The 19024-nt window shown below is 46.5% G+C and overlaps 1 protein-coding gene across 1 annotated transcript; it reads right to left on the minus strand.

The window, feature by feature from the left end:
* Positions 1-412: 412 nt before the first annotated feature.
* On the minus strand, positions 413-15193 carry LOC138627520 (endoplasmic reticulum membrane sensor NFE2L1-like). The gene is made up of 9 exons (XM_069709923.1): positions 15033-15193; positions 13079-13496; positions 12525-12707; positions 5960-6127; positions 4795-4863; positions 4573-4719; positions 4355-4469; positions 3313-3942; positions 413-2698 (listed from the first exon to the last, which is right to left on the minus strand). The coding sequence occupies exons 2-9, from the start codon at positions 13358-13360 to the stop codon at positions 1659-1661; spliced, it is 2634 nt and encodes an 877-aa protein (XP_069566024.1). The 5' UTR covers positions 13361-13496; positions 15033-15193; the 3' UTR covers positions 413-1658.
* Positions 15194-19024: the final 3831 nt, after the last annotated feature.

Genomic DNA, 19024 nt, shown 5'->3' on the forward strand with positions numbered 1-19024 from the left:
AAAAATCAAATCATCTCAATTCAAGTTGATCCAATTCAATTGAGCAACTTCCAGATCCTAAATGTTAAAATAGAAATTGATATTAAACATTGCCCATGTCTGAAATCAAATCAACATCTGGCCAATCAGGTCCTCCTCTGGTCATGTGACACGTTTCCTGACATTACATGAAGACAGTCGGCTGTGGCTGCAAACAGCACATCAATAATGGAGTGTTTATTAAATGGAAAGGTGACCTGCTCTCTGCATGACTGTCCTGACAGTTTTGAGCAGTGATGTCATGTCACATGACCTCAGTGTACTCTGATTGGCTGGCTGGTGGGTTTGATTTCTAACAGACTGTGAACTTTGTCATGCAGGTTGCGTCCTCCCTCTCAGCAGCAGCGACTGCAGACGGAAAAGAAATTCACTCCAGGAAAATACTTTTATTTGTTTGGTTTATTCTTAATATTACAAAAGATGAAGTCCCGTGTCCTCGGAAACCAGCAAGCACGTCGGGTAATCACATCAGTGTCGGTGACACAAGTTAAAACGTTCACACTGGTTCTTACATTGTAAACACAGAAAATACAGCAAATATAATACAGCAGATAGATTGTCTGTCACGTGAAGCACTGAGCTGATAGTTTGATGTCTGAAAGGATCCTGAACCGTTCGATCAGCTGTCGACATGCAGACCTCCTCATGTGAGAGGCCGCTCCTCCTCCCTCATCTTTACTGCACATTTTGACCCATTCATCTTAAATCATCAACAGTGTGTGTGACTGTTTTAAAGATGTACCAACCAAGAAATACAGTCTGCTCAGTCTGTCGTTAACAAATCGAAACAGCCTGAAAAAGAAATGGTCCAAATATCAGAACTCCACCGTGAAGCCTGATGCTGGGATTATATCACACGTCTTATATCATCAAACAAAAATGACGTCATCAGTGAATTATCCGATCTAAGAAAGCAGAACACTTCTGCAGGCAGGCGTCGGTTTGTGGGACGTTTTTAATGTGCAACACCGTGAAGTCCAGCAAAGAGTTTGGAAGACCTCGTGATCGTAGCTGCTGTCCTGAGCGTCGGTGAGCAGCCTGGTTCTGTGGTGACGTTTGGCAGCTGAGCGTTCAGGTTTTATCCCCGAGACGCTGCTAAAGCGTCCATGAGGATGCCCTCCGCCTCCTCCTGCTGCCGTCCAGCAGCTCGTCTCGGCCGGCAGACAGGATCCAGCCTGCCGTCACCGTCTGGCCTTCTGCAGCTCAATATTTTAACGTCTCTAGTGTCAAAGAAATCTGGATTTTTGTTTTTTCCTCGTGCGCTGAACTAATATTTAAGAACACTGGTCCCGGCTCGTACAGCCACCAAGTAGGAGCTTCGCTTTCCTTTGAAGCTCAACAAGACCTGAATTCAAGTTTGTGTCCAACGGAGAAAATGTTTCTGCCGGAGTGAAGGACTCGTAGCGGTCCGCGTCATCAGGATGATCTCAGCCTCCTTCGACCGGCCGACACTCTCCGGTTCAGGTGTTTGAGGATTTCATGGTTTTGGAGACCCGGGCTCCTTCGCTCGCCACCGGGACCTTTTTTGATCACACTTCCATTTAAAGCTCCTGTTTCCGTTCCCCACGTCGTCCACTGTCTCCGCCTCCTGTGAGAATTCTCCTGGTGTGTCCACCTCCTCACTTCTTCTTGTCCCTCTGTTTCTTGTTGATTCGTCCTCCCGTCGGTCGCAGCCCCTCCCCTTGTTGGCGTGACGCCACCATCACCTGACCGTCGGGTCCAAAGTGAAGCAGGTACTCCGCAGTGTCCAGCGGACGCCCTTCCTCGTCCCTCATTCTGGAAAACACTTCCTGGTACAACGTCGCCAATCGCCGCTTCATTTCCTGCAGATTCCTCAGCGCTTCCTTTTTTTCTCGGAGCAGTCGTGAACGATGGCGCCTCAAACCCGACACGTCGTCCTCCAGCGCCAGCACCGTGTCCAGTTTCCTCTTCCTGCAGTTCTGCGCAGCTATCTTGTTCTTGCCGCGGCGGCGTATGTCTCTGACGAGCGCCAGCTGGTCCTCGTCCAGCTGGTAGTTGGTCAGCAGGTCGTTGAAATCGTCCACCGGCAGGTTGACGACCTGCTCGTTGGAGAACGGGATCTTCAGGGCTCGTGCGCGCCGCTCGTCCCGACCCCACATCTTGGTCTGGGTGATGTGTCTGGAGGAGGAGCGGCGGTACGGCTTGGTGCCGCCGTGCGGCCGAGCGGATGCGGTGTGTCCGGCGGACATCTTGCCCACGAACGGAGAGCCGGGCGACGAGCCGGGCGACGAGCCGGGCTGGTTGTACGTGTGATCGTGGCCGACGTGCTGCAGCCAGGGGAAACCCGGGAACAGTTTGGGAGAGTTGGAAGAGAAGAGTTTCGGCGTATCTCCGGGATACTCTCCTCCTGCTGCTCCCAGCTCCTCCTCGTCCACCTCCTCCTGCTTTATGAACACCTCCACCTCCACCTCCATATCTGAACCAACCACGCCTTCCTCAGCATCTTCATCCTCGTCTTCGGAGAGAGGACTTTCCCCGTCCGACACACCGGAGAGAGAGGAGGCTGACGAGGAGGAGGAGGAGGAGGATGAGGAGGACGAAGAGGAGTAATAGGAGGCTTCAGAAGCAGATGGAGAAGCAGGGCTGTGGCTGAAGTCCAACGACAGACCGGAGTCGGATTCGGCTTCGTCCTCACCGTCTACGAGGAGAAGTTCAAGTTCACGTTTCATCGTAAGCACTTCAATTTTCTAAATGATAAAATTGCTAAAATAGAACAGTGATTCCCAAACGGAGGGATTGTTTCTAGCAGCAGGTCGTGAATGTTGAGTTGTTGCTCTGCAGTTTCATGAACATGTAACTTTACAGTGATGAAGAGTCTGTGACAGGTTTGATGAATCACTCAGCAGCAGGATCCATGTGACGAGAACATTTACACACAGCAGCAGTAAATTCTATGATTGATTGTAATAAATGAACGCCATCGCAGAGACCAGATGGATCAGGATGGATGTGAAGCCTCCTTCTCTTCCCCTCAGACAGGTGAGCTGTCAGTCACAGTTGATCCGCTGCAGTCGAACTATTGATCCTCAGCTGTCGTGATTTATTTTAGTTTTACTGACAGTAAAAGTTTGATCTGTTTAGTCACAAATATCTTTGATTTATTCAGAGTAGACGTGTTATTGTGTCATGGGGTTAAAGGGCCAGCGTATGTTTAAATCAGTGAGGTGGTTCTTGGTGAATTTGGTTGTGTACACCGTAGGTTTGGGAACCTCTGGTCTAGAAGGAGGTCTGTTTCTTCCCCCGTTAACTTACCTTGCTGATGTCTTCCCTGATCGTCTGTGACCGCCATGTTTGAGCCCGAGTGGTCGTCACCTCGGTCGGTTTCCTGTCGGGCTGCGTCGAGGTCGAGGTAGCCCTCCTCTTCCAGCCTGGCCGCCATCTCCGGACTGAACCCTTCCTCCAGAGCCAAGTCCAGCAATCGAATCTCCTCCAAGATGCTAGCATCCTCCAGAAGGTTACTCAGCGGGCTGGGGAGACCGCCTTCATCCTCCACATCCTCAGCATCCTCGTCGTCCGCCAGAAAGACACGTGGAGGAGATCCCAGGAAGTCCTGGGTCCCACCGTCCCCCTCCAGAGATGAGGAGAAACTTGAAGGTGACAGGTCACGTGGATGAAAGTTAACATCAAAGACGTGTTCAGGTTCCACCGCATCTTGTGTCAGCAGGTTCATGTTGAAGCTACTCGGGTTATCTTCTGCATTTAGTCCCATGTAGAAGTCTTCTGAAGGGTCTTCTATCAGCAGATCCGTGTGGTCAGGAGGAGCGTGCACCGGATCCACGGTGCTCAGTGAGTTCGGGGCCGAGTGTTGGTGGTCCAGCTCCGCGCTGGGCCTCAGAGGAAGCAGGACTGGCTCTGGCTCTGGCTGGTTGGGTGGCAACAAACCTGGAGAAAAAGAGTTGGGCATTGTAGAAGACACTAAGAACTGAAGCTTCATTCAAGGGACATTCAGAAAGTAAGAAAACACAGTTGTTGTGATCTGATCTGGATCTTAATTGACAAAAAGTTCTTCCAAATTTAAGTGAAGACTTAAATCAAATTCATCGTCCTTCGTTCCGAAGCTTTCAACCACATCTCGCAAGCTGCTTCCAGGTGGAGTTCCTCAGTTGATATGAAGGTGGTTCAACAACTAATTAGTCTCCATGGCAACTGAGACGTTCCATCCCCCGAGGAAGGTCCCGAGATGTGGCTGAAAGCTTTGGACGTGACACATAATGAATACATCGTCCAGAAGAAGCATTCAAGCTGTTTTTTAAGGAGGTTTTGTGTTGATGAGTGAATTGAACCATCAGCTGACCGTGCTGCAGCGAAGCCTCCATGAGAAGGAGCTCCTGATCGGCCTCTGTTGGAGGGCTGTTGGGGTTTAGTGGCGCCGCTTCAGACGCAGACGTCGTCATGTCCACGTCTGTGTCCTGCAGAGAACAGATGGACAGTTTAACAACGTTTATTGTGTCTCGGCTTTCTCCTCTTTTTCTCATGAATTAATCCGATTGAAATGTTGGAAGTATAATTCACCTCAGGCTCCATGATAGCCAGCAGATCCTGCCACTGGAGCTCCAGGTCCAATGAGGGGTTATTGGTGGGGATGATGGGGGGCAGCAGGAGGTCCCTGTCTGAGGAGCAGCAGTCCAGGTCGCCTCTTCTTCCAGCAACATCACTTAACTTGAAAAGAAAGCAAGATGAGCGCAGTGAAATACAGACGAAGGCCAAGAGAAGGAGAGGAGGCTGCGACGGTACCTGCTGCTCCTCTGAGAAGGGAAAGTTTTCCTCCAACAACCTCAGACACTCCTGGAGGGAGGCAGAAGTCTGGAGGGAGACAGAAGAAAGGACAGTCGAGCTTCAGTCCGTCTCCTGGCATTAATTACAACTTTCAAAGTTCATCTCTGTCCGTAAACATTCACAGCATTTTAACTTCTGTCCCAGACAAAAAGAACAGGAGCTGATCAGCTTATACAACCGGTGGGTCACACAGCTGAGAGCATTACTGGTCCGGTTTTACTCGCGTTTGTTGTCCACTCATCTACGAAATGTCCCTTTACGAGGAAGTCTTTTGGTTTTCATTTGTCAAAACTCATTTTCTGCCACTCTCTCACATCTGTTCTTTGGTTTCCTTCTAAGAAACGTCCGTCTCGTCTTTCCATCGTCACAAATCACACAATCAGTGCTTTGTGGGAGAGGTGGATTCTGCGTAGGAGAATTATTTCGTACTCTCTTAGGGTTTTGTCCTAAAAACACTTAAGAGATCAAATGTTACCCAATTTTACCGTTTTGAAACACCGTCAAGAAACGAGTCAGAGGGCGAACTGAAACAAGCTGCGTGTCCACGCTTACAGTTTGGTTTCATCGTTGCATGTTAGGAAGCATCGCGTCCCCCCCCGCCCCCGCCGGGTGTCAGAGGCACCCTGCGGTGCAGCTGCTGAAGCGTGTCAGACACACTTTGATTCTGCTGAGCTCAGCAGTTTACAGATGCAGCATCCGGCTCTGATTCCAAGCTCTGATCACAGCTCAGAGTACAGAGCGTGTGGAGCAGCTTCCTGGAGTTTCAAACAGGCGTTGAGGATTTGTGAGTAAAGCTACAGTCAGTCACCATCTTCACACACCTCCCTCTGTCCCCTCCTGCGAACAACACAGTGAAAGCCTTCGAGGTGAAACGGTCCAGACGTCCCCGTTGTCCCCGTTCGTAGAGTTCATCGTGGGACCTTGATGTCGGGCAGTTTGTTCAACCCGAGGGCTTCAAGTCTGACGGCAAAACATGTGACTTTATTTGAAGGAATTCATATTTTGAGCAGTCTTGAACCATTTCCGTGACCTCCAGGAGTCTCTGCAGGTCACCTGGAAAGTTCTCAGGCAAATAACTCTCCATGAATTCTCTTATCAGTACGATAATAAATCTTCTTCTCACCTGGTCGACTTCATTCTCCGTTCGCTCTCTGTTACTGCTGTGTTCGTAGGAGCCTCTTGGTCGTCCTCCTTCCTCTGTCCTGCTGTACCTCTGAATCCTGGCCAGGACTTCATCCTCCTCTTCCTCTTCTCTGTCATCGCCGTGAGGAAGCACGTGATGCGTTCTTTCCTGTTTGCAACAACAAAAGTGAAGCATGATCAACACAGGAGCCAATGTTGCTGATACTGAATCTCATGTAGTGCAGACAGGTCAGCTGGTCTGAAAGCACTTCAAGTTGGTGCGTAACACTAACTTTCAAAATTCATACTTTATTTTTTATATTTCCTGTTAAAAAGAAAAAACTAAAGTTAGCATTTCTTTGGATGTACAAGATAAACTCAAACATTTGTCCGTCTTTTTAGCTCTGATTTTGGTCTCCACCAGTTAAAGACCAACTGTGTCTGAGCAGGTGCTGTACAATTTATCAGGGTTTTTTGGTTGTGTTTTTTTTTTTTTTTTTTTAATGATAGAGATGACTGACACTTGTTGATGAAAGTAGTGAGACTGAACTAAACCAGTAAAAATGTAGGACATAAAACTGAGAGGTGACATCGGGGACCGGTTCCACGAGGGTTCGAACCTCAGACCTTTTGTGTGATAGCGACTATGGAACCACCCGCCTAGTTAACTTTAGCACGGCTTTCAAAAAATGTCTGACGGTCACGAAGTACTTCCGACCCCACGGATCTGATTGGTCAACTGACCATTTGGAAACATCACACCCTGCTCATCACTAGAAATATCACTCCACCTTCTCAATGGGAAAATATAATTAGAATAGAATGTCATATATTCAGTATAATGTTGTTTTTACTTGTTATAGGTCTATTAAATATGACCCATTTGGTGAAATCGGGCCTCTTTCGGTCCTTTCTTTTCATCAGATATCTTTGTTCATCAGATGTCTTTGTTCATCAGATATCTTTGTTCCAACCAGACTGAGCTAGCCGAGCAGTTTAGTGTTTCTATTTTCTGTATTTATTCAGTTGGAGACTAGAAATCCTCGAGGCCGATCTCAGCGGAGCATTTTGGGGTTTTGATACAGACACGTCAAACACATCTTCCACACTGCCAGTCTTAAAGAGCGTAAAGGCTCTAGTTTTACCCAGAGACAGACAGTCAGGCTCAGAATAACTCCAACCTTCTCCTGACCTGACTCGGGGGGCTCACAGACAAACCCAGAGACCCCCAGTAGCTGGCCGGCAGGGACACGTGTGGCTGTGAACATATATGGGTCACGGCTGAGTCTCTGCATGTCTACATCCATTCCCCACAAACACGTCACCGCAGCTTTATGTACAAGCGGTCTGTGAGCACTTTCACTCCGTTACCTCACACTCAGGACACATGGTGAAGCACTCAGGCCCCGCCCACCATGCTCAGGTGTCAACTCCACCTTCAGCTTTAGCATTAGCATTAGCAGTGAGCTGTTCTTTCCACTGAAGAGCAGCATTCAGAAGAAGAAGATTCACTGGTTCATTAAAATCTCGTTTCGATGTTGACTCATCGGGGAACATGAATCACCACAGTAATATTTCTTTAGTGTCCCGGTCCGGAGCTGCAGGGTGGGAGTCCACCGCTGCTGCAGGTTTCAGAGGGCGACCGGTACCTGGTGCTGTACTCGGTATCACCTCCATTGAGGTTCCAGGTGAGCGGAGCCGGTACTAAAAGGTAACGTGAAAACACTGCGGACCTCTGATTGGTCAGAAGAGTCGTCCCTTGAATCGTCACGGCTGAGGAGGTGCAGACGTGATGTCCTCCACTGTTCCTGTGTGTGTTGTGTTGAAAACAACGTCGTAGTAGTTTTATGTGGCGTTGCTATGACAACGAGCTACACTGAGGGGATACTATTTGCAGTACAGTACCTGACACCACAACAACAAACTCATATTTAACATGAAGAATAAGCAGAGAGAAGCTGCACACTCAGATGAAGACGACACGACAGACGTACACAACGTAGAAAAAATGTCTGCCAGCCCGAGGACAAGAGCTGGTCAAAACTTTCTCAATAGAAACCCAAACTCCAACCCGAGAAGTCTGAGTCCATCCAGAACCACATAAAACATAAAACAGGATCCTCACAGCTTTACAAACTGTACAGAGAGAAATTCAGCCAACTGTCATTTAAACTGCACGTGAACATGAAGCATGAACACGCTGCCATCCACCGCTGGAAATAAAACCTGCTCATGTCAGAGTCCTTTAACTGTGACAGTCCAAACGCCTGTGCAACATCAGCACCAGTCTAATCAGCACCTTGATGAGCCACACCTGTCCGTTGGAGGGACGATCCCAATTCACTAACGCCGATTTTCTGAGAAATAAACGTGTGAAGCAGAAGATTTTATCTCCAGAGCAGAAAGCTCTTTTCAGATGTGTTGAACAGAACACGCTGTTCTTGTTTACTTCCTGTTCCACTGCTGGATAAGGAAGTGCAGGTCATCTGCTCGTCATATTTGTGCAACTTGTTGATGTGCATCCCTGCAGCTCACTGCTTGTGAGAGTGTGTGTGTGTGTGTGTGTGTGTGTGTGTGTGTGTGTGTGTGTGTGTGTGTGTGTGTGTGTGTGTGTGTGTGTGTGTGTGTGTGTGTGTGTGTGTGTGTGTGTGTGTGTGTGTGTGTGTGCTTGACATCTGAGACTCAGGGGAGGGTGGGGGGGTCAAAAAAACACTGTTCCACTCACTTTCAGTTTGATTAAAAGAGGACAGCAAACCAACATGTACTGGAACATTCCTAATGTCCTCTGTGTGTGTGTGTGTGTGTGTGTGTGTGTGTGTGTGTGTGTGTGTGTGTGTGTGTGTGTGTGTGTGTGTGTGTGTGTGTGTGTGTGTGTGTGTGTGTGAGTGTGAGTGTGTGCACGTGAGTGTGTGTGCGTGTGCGTGTGCGTGTGGATGCTGTAAACAGGAGAGATTGCAAAACATCGGGTTGTAAATGTGTGTCGGGACGCAACAGAGCCAGGATCAGGTTTCAAAACAGAACCAGTCAAGACCAGCAGGACGCTCAGAGAGTGCTGTGTGTGTGTGTGTGTGTGTGTGTGTGTGTGTGTGTGTGTGTGTGTGTGTGTGTGTGTGTGTGTGTGTGTGTGTGTGTGTGTGTGTGTGTGTGTGTGTGTGTGTGTGTGTGTGCTTGACATCTGAGACTCAGGGGAGGGGGGGGGGGGTCAAAAAAACACTGTTACACTCACTTTCAGTTTGATTAAAAGAGGACAGCAAACCAACATGTACTGGAACATTCCTAATGTCCTCTGTGTGTGTGTGTGTGTGTGTGTGTGTGTGTGTGTGTGTGTGTGTGTGTGTGTGTGTGTGTGTGTGTGTGTGTGTGTGTGTGTGTGTGTGTGTGTGTGTGTGTGTGTGTGTGTGTGTGTGTGTGTGTGTCATGCAGACAGATATATCTGCAGTAAAATGACCCTGAGCTTCAGCTGCAGTTCTGAATAACAGACGGAGTGATCCGAGTTGTCCTCCGTGCTCTCATCACTTCCTCTTTCAAAATAACTCACACTGTTTGTTTGTTTGTTTGTTTGTTTGTCAGCGAACCTTCACAGCTGTAGTTCATCGTTAATTGTAAAATAAGCTAAAGGTTGTTTTCTACATTGTGTCAGGAGTGACGCTCCGACGTGATGTGTGGAGGTCAGAGAGAAGATTTAAGGTGAAAACGAACATCTGAACTTTTTCTGCTCGCACTCGTGAAATATTTAAAAAAACCTGCACCGGCTCATCAGCTGACTGGTGTTTAAAGCTGTTCTCTGTGAATGACTGCAGATTAAAGGTCTACAGCAAATCTTTCACTCCATTTATTTTACCCACACAGAAGATGATGTTAGCTCAGCCAGTAAGAAGAAACCTACTCGTACAGTTTGAGTCCTCCCAATATGCTCTGTGGGCTTCAGTCCAAAAGCTTCGTACTCCATCACTGAACTGAAGCTTCATACATCCATAATCCATAAAGAGAAATCCAACACGGTCTCTATTTATACATCTCTAGTGTTAATTCTCATCCAATCAGAGGCCGTGTTACTGACTTGTCATGTGACAACTCTGATCTCAAACGGACTTTATATGTAAATATCAGATGCACACATAATAATAATAATAATAATAATAATAATAATAATAATAATAATAAGAGAAGGACACACACACACACACACACAGTTTGCTCATTAAATGCCGCCACTGTTGCTCTGTTTGACACTGGAGCCCTGATAGACAGCTGTGTGTGTGTGTGTGTGTGTGTGTGTGTGTGTGTGTGTGTGTGTGTGTGTGTGTGTGTGTGTGTGTGTGTGTGTGTGTGTGTGTGTGTGTGTGTGTGTGTGTGTGTGTGTGTGTGTGTGATCATGTCCTGACAGGATGTGTAGCCCAGTATGTGGTCTATTTATACAGTGTACATTGTGTTTGTGAGCATCAGTCCAGTGTTGTATCACAGTCTGAGTGGTGTTGTTTGTTTTATATCTGTTTATATATCAAATATTAATTTTAATGAGTTTGGATTTTAATTATAGTTAATAGGACTCCTGAGTGACATGTGAGGGAATTCTCATGAGATCATAAAATCCTAAATAAATCCTACACACTCTCAGCTCTCACTCCGTGTGTCTCTTTGAACATCTGAGATGTTCCTCCGTGAGAAGGCCTGCAGATTATTTTTTACTGTGAACATGTCTGGATCTGCAGTGAAACATGTTCCGTAACGAGGACAGCTGTCAGTCAGTCAGTCAGTCAATGTACAGTGTGATTCCTGAGGTGTTACCAGTAAAAAAAAAAACAGGAGCTCAGAGCAGACAGGAACAGGAAGTCAGATCAGCTGATCGCCAGCAGGTTCCCTCACCTGTCTGCATTATGTGACTTAAAACAGGTGTGTCCCTCAGAGTCCCACTGGACTGCAGACCAACGTTAACATGAATGGATTCCTACTTTTATTCTTAAATGGGGATCATCATGGTTTTATGTTATAAGACTACAGTTCCCATGATGTTTTGGGGGATATGAACAGGAAGTAAAATGCTGAGTTACACCCTGAGCCCCGTTTTCATTAAGCCCCTGAACTGATATCAGCTCAGCTACATATGAGGAGTTCCTGTCTACCGCGTATCTATGAACATACAAACATCGTCACTGCGTTCCTTCAGACTCTCCACGTTACCTGCAGTTTAAAAACCTCTCATCTCTGTCTGTGTCTGTGTCTTTAAGGCTCATTGACATCACTGGCCTTCTCTTCTGATTGGCTGGCTGACACATTCCCGGGCCAATCGCAGGTTTTCTTCCGTCTATAACCTTTAAAATAGCTGAAACAGCTGCTAAACTTTCTCTGTTTGCTGTTTGGTGCTGAGCACTGAGAGCAGAGAGTGAACCAAAACACCACCACCAAAACAATGAGCTGAAAGACACTAAAATGCTGCACAGAGCTGAGAAACACAGCAGCGTTGGATGATGATTCTTTGTGACCTCCTCTCAGTCATTAGCTCCGTTATTGGTGTTAAAACCTTTCATTAGTGCAACTTTACAAAGTTAATCCATTCCACATTTGGACATCAGAGGAAACGTATTCCTTTCTTTAGATTAGATTGAAAGCTGCTGTCTGGTCGTACAGAGAAGGTAAATCTCGCGGACTCCTCCTTTACTTCTATTTTTTCCTACTGTATCCTGATTGCGCTCCCTGGAACTCATCTGTGGTGAAGTGAGGTTTCCGGGTGACTCATCCACCTCTGACTCAGTCTCTCACATGACATGAAGCTCAGTTTTGGTGACAGTGAAAAACAAGAACAGCCCTGTTGTCCACACTAGTCACTTATAAAAAGTACTTATGAATAAAAAGCTGAATATTCTCTTCACTCCTAAATTTGTATTATTACGGCTACTTCAGTGGTGGAGGAGGATTTTACAAACAGATTTCTGGTGGACTTTGGTCCAGATCATCTCTGTCGTCATCTCCTTTGATGATTCTCTGACTTAGCCGCAGCGCTAACACCAAACTGAGCTCATCAGCATGTTAGAATAGTCACTGCAATCATATAAGTACAGTATGTTAAATCACAACCCTGCTGTGTGTCAGTGCAGATGAAATAGTGACACTGTGGTTATCATGCTGACAGACCAGAGAAACACTTTCACTTTCTAAAACCAGCTGTCAAACATTCCCACCATCAGCAGGATAAACTTCTTCTCTCAAGTCTTTCTTTCTGCACGAGAAAACACTCCAAAAGTTCCCTGGTTCGGTTTCACATCTAACTGAAATTCACCACAGCTGTGATCACTTTCATCCGAATCTGCGGTCAGACAAAATCTTTGTTCCAGGCCAAAAGTGTCTGAATGAGCAGTCGTTACAGCTGCACATGAGCAGGGTTTACGCTCGACAGTCCACGGGGTGATGGCACACCAACCCCGGTACCATAACTTAAATAATCTCTGACCTCGTAACCACAGAAACCTCAGTAGGTGTGTCACAGCCTCCTCACACCGACCCTGCGCCGGGTCGGACCGCTGCTGAGGAACATGTTAAAACACAGACCCCGAGTGTAACTGCTGTACCTCTTCCTCTTCCTCTTCTTCTTCCTCCTCCTCCTCCTCGTCTTCGTCCTCCGGGTTCAGTCTGGCCGAGGGCTCCAGCGGCGGGGCAGGTCGGTCTCTCTCCACCCCAGCAGGAGCTCTCTGCAGCGGGGAGGGATCTGACTCGCACTGCACCAACCATGTCTCCAGCTCTGCATGAGGAACCTGCAGAGAGACGGTTCAACAGTCGTTCCCTCACAGAGTCCAGGACTTCCTAAATCCTGAGAGCTCCATCTGAAACATTCAGGTCAGCTCCCTACGAGAGCTCACAGGCTCCACAAATCTGGGAAACATGAAAATCAATGTAAAGCATCTGCTGTTTGAAATGAGAGACTCTTCTGAATATAGATTTGACAAAACTGATCAAATGTGGGAAAGCAAAGGCGTTAACGTCCTGAAATAAATAAATCTACTTCCTCTTGTGCTGAGTGTTGGACAGAGATAGAATCGGCTAGCTGTTTCCCGCTGTTTCCATTCTTTATGCTAAGCTAGGCTAGGCTGCACAAGAAAACAGACAAAAAAATGTGTGTTCCTACCTGCAGTCTGTCCAGAGAGCGGACCCAGCCCAGCAGCCTTCGGGACGTGAAGAACCCGTCCAGGTCCACACTCTTGGGGTGCAGGCCGTGGCCGTCCTCCAGTCGGTTGTGGAGGTTGTGGAACTGTGTCTGAGTCAGCGCTGAGGTCGGACCCAGCATCATCTCCTGCCAGGAGGGGAGCAGGTAGGACTCCAGTCCCACGTCCACCCGCACTCCACAGAGGCTCAGCAGGATGGCCACCTGGATGAGGCCCTCGGTGAAGAACTTCTTCAGGTACAGCATGGTCCGTGGTGCGTTGGGACGGTGGTTAGAGAGACTGGCCTGTACAGGGTCTCTTCTGTTGTACGGTCAGATGTAAAGTCCTGAGAAGTTCTGCGTGACGGGTCTGTCAGGAGGGACGATCACCTTCACTCAGGACCTAATACAAATAATGAAAAAACAATGAAAAAAAATAATACGGTCCACCAAAGAGTCCGCCACGCGGTCCACCACACAGTCCACCAAAGAGTCCACCAAAGAGTCCACCACACAGTCCACCAAAGAGTCCGCCACACAGTCCACCACACAGTCCACCAAAGAGTCCGCCACACAGTCTGCCACACAGTCCACAAAAAGAGTCCACCACACAGTCTGCCACGCGGTCCATCACACAGTCCGCCACGCGGTCCACCACACAGTCCGCCAAAGAGTCCACCACACGGTCTGCCAAAAAGTCTCCACAGAGTCCTCCACACGGTCCACCACACGGTCCACTATTCTCCCAACTGAAGAACATATTGAGACTCTTCACTGAGACTGCTGCCCCCTGTGTCTCTGACTTCAGTAACTGCAGCTATTGTTATCGTGTTCTGCTGCACTGTGAACGTCCTCCCACCGATATGCTGGAGATAATAATCATAACCTTCCAGCTCTAAGAGCTAATCTTGGCCCGTCAGTGCAGCCGGACCTGAACCAGTTCAGAGGTTTGACAGTTAGTGTGATGAGATAAGGTGCGCGCACACACACACACACACACACACACACACACACACACACACACACACACACACACACACACACACACACACACACACACACACACACACACACACACACACACAGGGCAGAGCCAGCCTCTGTCACCACTCCCAGTAACTTCGACCTACTTCTAGAAAGTGTTTGAGAGCCACCTGCACCGCCTGTTAGTCACTGCTGCCACATGATGTAACTGCCTGTGTTTTCCTGGAAACCACATGTGTGGGTCTGCATGGTAACCTGCTCACAGCAGGGGTCCACACACACACACACACACACACACACACACACACACACACACACACACACACACACACACACACACAACTATGACTGTGGTCAGCAGGAAACCACAGTCAGAGTCACATGATAAGAGAGGCTGGTGTCAGTGCTACAGGAAGGTCCATATGAACCAGGAACACAGGAGACATGTCCAGCTGTGGACTCTGGAAATATTCCATTACATGGACAAGTTCTGTTACTGCAGAATCAAATGAACTCAGAAAAAACAATAGTATTATAAATCTGTTATAGATTATCAGTAATATTGATGCAGTTGTTTGTTGTTTTGAAGTTTCATCTTAACTATTATATAAACTGTAAACTAAAAGTAAACGAATTAAGGAACTGTAAAGTGTAAACGTTTAAAGAAACAGAAGCAGAGCTGCCAGATAAACACATCAGAATAAACAAAGAGCTTCCTGCTCCTGTGGTCCAGGTGAGACAGGGACGACATGCTCATCCTGCTGCGTGACTGACACACGAAGGGAATGGAGGTGGAGGAGCAACAGGTCGCACAATGTTTTCACCATGATGACCGGCCAGCTGCCAGCATCATATCAGACAACCAAAAACATGAACCTGTGACGTCACCGCTGGTCCGTGACATCACTCCCTCAGAGAGAGAAGTTAACAGATGAGATAAAGAACATGATCAAACCTCTGAAAATGATCCGTGAACATCCAGAGAGACGCAGCAGGAGCTCCTGTCACCGGGCGGCTGTTGTTCTGGGTGGGTGTCTGTGTGTCTATCTGTCTGTCTGTCTGTCTGTGTGTCTGTGTGTCTATCTGTCTGTCTGTCTGTCTGTCTATCTGTCTGTCTATCTGTCTGTCTGTCTGTCCCGCCTTCTGTTTCTGTTCTGAGCCGCTCCGCCTCGTGCGATGTTTATATAGATCCTCCCCATGATGACGTGTCATAACTCCTCCCCGGAAAAAAAATAATACACGAACTGTGCATGAGTGTGAGGCAATATTTACTGGTGTGTGTGTGTGTGTGTGTGTGTGTGTGTGTGTGTGTGTGTGTGTGTGTGTGTGTGTGTGTGTGTGTGTGTGTGTGTGTGTGTGCGATTTGAAAATAGCTCTACTGCTGTGAAAGTGGAAACAAACATCAGATATCTGGATGTTTTTTGGATGAATGAGTTGAATTGTTGGGATCCTCTGTTATAATGTGGTAAAGTATTGTTGAAGGATTTTACATTAAATGCCTGTGTTGTGATTTGCGCTATGTAAATAAAATGTAATTGAACTGAATTGATTAAATGTATTGTGTTCATACAGCAGCAGGGTGACAGAGAACGGAGGAGAAACACATCAGAAAGTTTGAGACTGAAATAAAAAGAACTGTGTTGGAGATGTGGGCTTTTAGTTGAAGAGGTTAAAAGCAACATGATGTCAGTTGTCATGTGTAAAACTTGGAGTGAAGTGTTCTGTTCAGCAGTTGAAGGTTTGGACCCCAGACAGGAGGAGATGTCCTGGGTCGTCCTGGTGATCTTCTTCCAGTCCTTCACTGATCAGGGATCCAGATCCAGGGATGTTTGGACTGATTTCATGGAACTCACATCTGCTCCCATTAACTACAAACTGTGAAACTTTGAACCTATTATAAAGAGTTCAAACTCACTGACATCATTGTTTTACAGTCTTCTGCTTCCAGGTCAATTGTGGGAGTGAGAGAGTAAAATAAAATACAGCATAAATCATAAAATGACCTTTAGAGTTTTATAGAAAGGGAAAAGAAAAGGTTTATCTAGCTACTTCAAAAAACTCTTCCAGAGTTCAAAAAGCTTCAAGCTGAAGTGTTCACGTGCATGATAGTATAAGACCCGATATTGTACTCCTTCGGACATGCTCAGGGTGCACACTATCCCATAATAAGTTACTCTAATTTTCCTGTTCACACAAACAATAAACCTTGAAAATACAAAATTTAAACTGGCCGCCTTTATGATTCTCCAGAATTAAGAGATACTTTAGCTCTTTATTGATTATTTTAAAATAAAACAGAAAGTCTAAGACTTACTTTGTTAAAGTTTTGACTAACCGTGTCAAAGCTGTGAGATGTCCTCATTAGTGTGACATAAAAAGTTCAAAAACCCGAGTCAGTGTCTCCAACTGTCTAATAATGATATCATGTTTGTGAATAATATCGCGGTATCCCTGTTTCCATTTTAAAACATGAAATGTTTTAAATCTGTTGTTCAGTCACTGGTTTGTTAGAGACAGAGAGCAGCACCACCTGCTGGTGGAGAAGTGAACCGCGCTCTCAGACTGTCCTCCTGTAACAGGGCAGTAAATCAGAGTTTGTATGAGCTGCTCACTGTCACTCATGTCATCATGTGACCTCCCAACATGTAAAACCTGACACTAAGTGGATAACTCCCTCCTCCGTGAAGCAGAAGCTTTCGATGAGCAGCTGGTATCATTGTTATGTTCTATCGTCATGGTTACAATTAAAAAAAACGTGCAGTAAAGGTTAAAAGAAACATCGACTTGTTTGAAACAGGAAACAAACACTCTCCTTAGTTGTCGACCCATTCATCCACCCCAACCTCCTCCATTAATATTCATTACAGCCACTAGTGGGCGCCACCACACTGAAACCTATCAGAAGTGACCTATTGATGGAAACTGTATGGTTGGTTATCGTGTTTATGTTCCCAGGTATCCTCTTTTGTTTGCTTGTTCACAGACTGCTGGCTGATTCAGATATAAACTGTGACTTACAAGTGGACTGACACTGGATCCAAAGAGCTGAATCATGGAAATGGAGGGTTTTCATTCGCAGATGACAGCAAGTAAATTTTGTTTCAGCTTTATCAAACGCTAACTGTGGCTATTTGTAGCTGCAGCCTGTAAAGAGTAAAAACGTCCAGACACGAAGCAGTTCAGCATTCTTTTTATTTAGAAAATGTGAAAAACACACATGGAGCTGAAACAAAAAGTCCAACATGTAGCTGAATGGAAGGCAACACTGAACATCCACAATCATCACCTCCACTTCACTTTGTAAATGTGCAGCGTCATGCAGAAGTGATCAATGTGTATGAGTGACAGAGTTCACTGGAAGGCATCACTTCCTGCAGGAAACCACTGATGTTCTGATAGTTCCATCAGATCAAACCGAACGGCCCCGAGTTCCTTCACCGCGGAGCAGAGTGCAAAATAACACACAAATTACATGGCACAGAGGCTGCAATCAAAACGGCACACAAAGCTGGCCTCTTCAGCTTCACAATAAAATCTGTGGTGTGAGCCTGCAGCCTCCTGAACGTGGGCTGAAGAGGTCGGTGGGCTCCGTCTCTCTATCAGGTTTAAAGTGAACCGTCCCCATTACAGGCAGACAGAACCACTGAGGGATGCAGTCCGTGTTTGTGCAGAAGTTTTTACCGTGACTTTTCTTGCATGAAGCTGAAAACCTTCCAGGTGGAGCGTCGGTTCCTCCGTTCATTCATCAAAGAGCAACCGGGAGCTCCACGAAGGAGGAAACCGTGTTACGTTACGTTTCTGACTCTGGTTGGCTGGTTTCAGGAAGGAATTTTCAGACAAGAAAATAATAATATAAGTAATAATAACAAAGCCAAGTTAGCAGCTCAATCTGTGAGGCTTTAGGCACAGTGGTGCTTTGAACAGTTAGTACTGAGGCTAACAATGGAGTAACGCCTGAACACTTCCCCGTTAGAATAATCATAAACTAACACATAACTCATAAATCACGTCTTCTTTCTCTCTGCGCCACAAAACACTGCAGACGATTTCATCCAATCTGTGCCGAGATATTTCCGTCTGAACCAGTTTGTCCCACCATCGCTAAAAACAGAGCAAATTACAAGGAGAGAACTTGAAGCTCGGGTTACCACAAGTGTTGGCACAGCAACCAACTGACTTTATGGGTTAATGGTTGTTCATGGTAACGAGGGTTTAAGTTCCAAAGCACAGGAAGACTGACCAGCAGTGGACGGCTGTGCTGAGCAGCTCGGTGGGGAAGAAATACAGGAAATTACTTTCCTGTATATATATACACATGTACAGTGGGTACGGAAAGTATTCAGACCCCTTTAAATTTTTCACTCTTTGTTTCATTGCAGCCATTTGCTAAAATCAAAAAAGTTAATTGTATTTCTCATTAATGTACACTCAGCACCCCATCTTGACAGAAAAAAACAGAAATGTAGAAATTTGTGCAAATTTATTAAAAAAGAAAAACTGAAATATCACATGGTCATAAGTATTCAGACCCTTTGCTGTGACACTCATATTTAACTCACATGCTGTCCATTTCTTCTGATCCTCCTTGAGATGGTTCTACTCCTTCATTGGAGTCCAGCTGTGTTTAATTAAACTGATTGGACTTGATTAGGAAAGGCACACACCTGTCTATATAAGACCTTACAGCTCACAGTGCATGTCAGAGCAAATGAGAATCATGAGGTTGAAGGAACTGTCCAAGGAGCTCAGAGACAGAGTTGTGGCAAGGCACAGATCTGGCCAAGGTTACAAAATAATTTCTGCAGCACTCAAGGTTCCTAAGAGCACAGTGGCCTCCATAATCCTTAAATGGAAGAAGTTTGGGACGACCAGAACTCTTCCTAGACCTGGCCGTCCAGCCAAACTGAGCAATCATGGGAGAAGAGCCTTGGTGAGAGAGGTAAAGAA

This window comes from Brachyistius frenatus, unplaced genomic scaffold (genome assembly GCF_029030835.1).
Source record: "Brachyistius frenatus isolate BFR_SWC_R1_liver_20210118 unplaced genomic scaffold, ASM2903083v1 Contig_87, whole genome shotgun sequence".
Classification (NCBI taxonomy): domain Eukaryota; kingdom Metazoa; phylum Chordata; class Actinopteri; family Embiotocidae; genus Brachyistius; species Brachyistius frenatus.

Bases quoted from the DNA above. Each gene is read 5' to 3' on its own strand.
- LOC138627520 (XM_069709923.1), bottom strand. From the start codon at position 13,360: ATGCTGTACCTGAAGAAGTTCTTCACCGAGGGCCTCATCCAGGTGGCC. The intron at 12,708-13,078 runs GTAGGAACACAC...GTCTCTCTGCAG, and splicing joins GCTCTCTGGACAGACTGCAG to GTTCCTCATGCAGAGCTGGA. The intron at 3,943-4,354 runs GTCAGCTGATGG...CTTTTTCTCCAG, and splicing joins GGAGGCTTCGCTGCAGCACG to GTTTGTTGCCACCCAACCAG.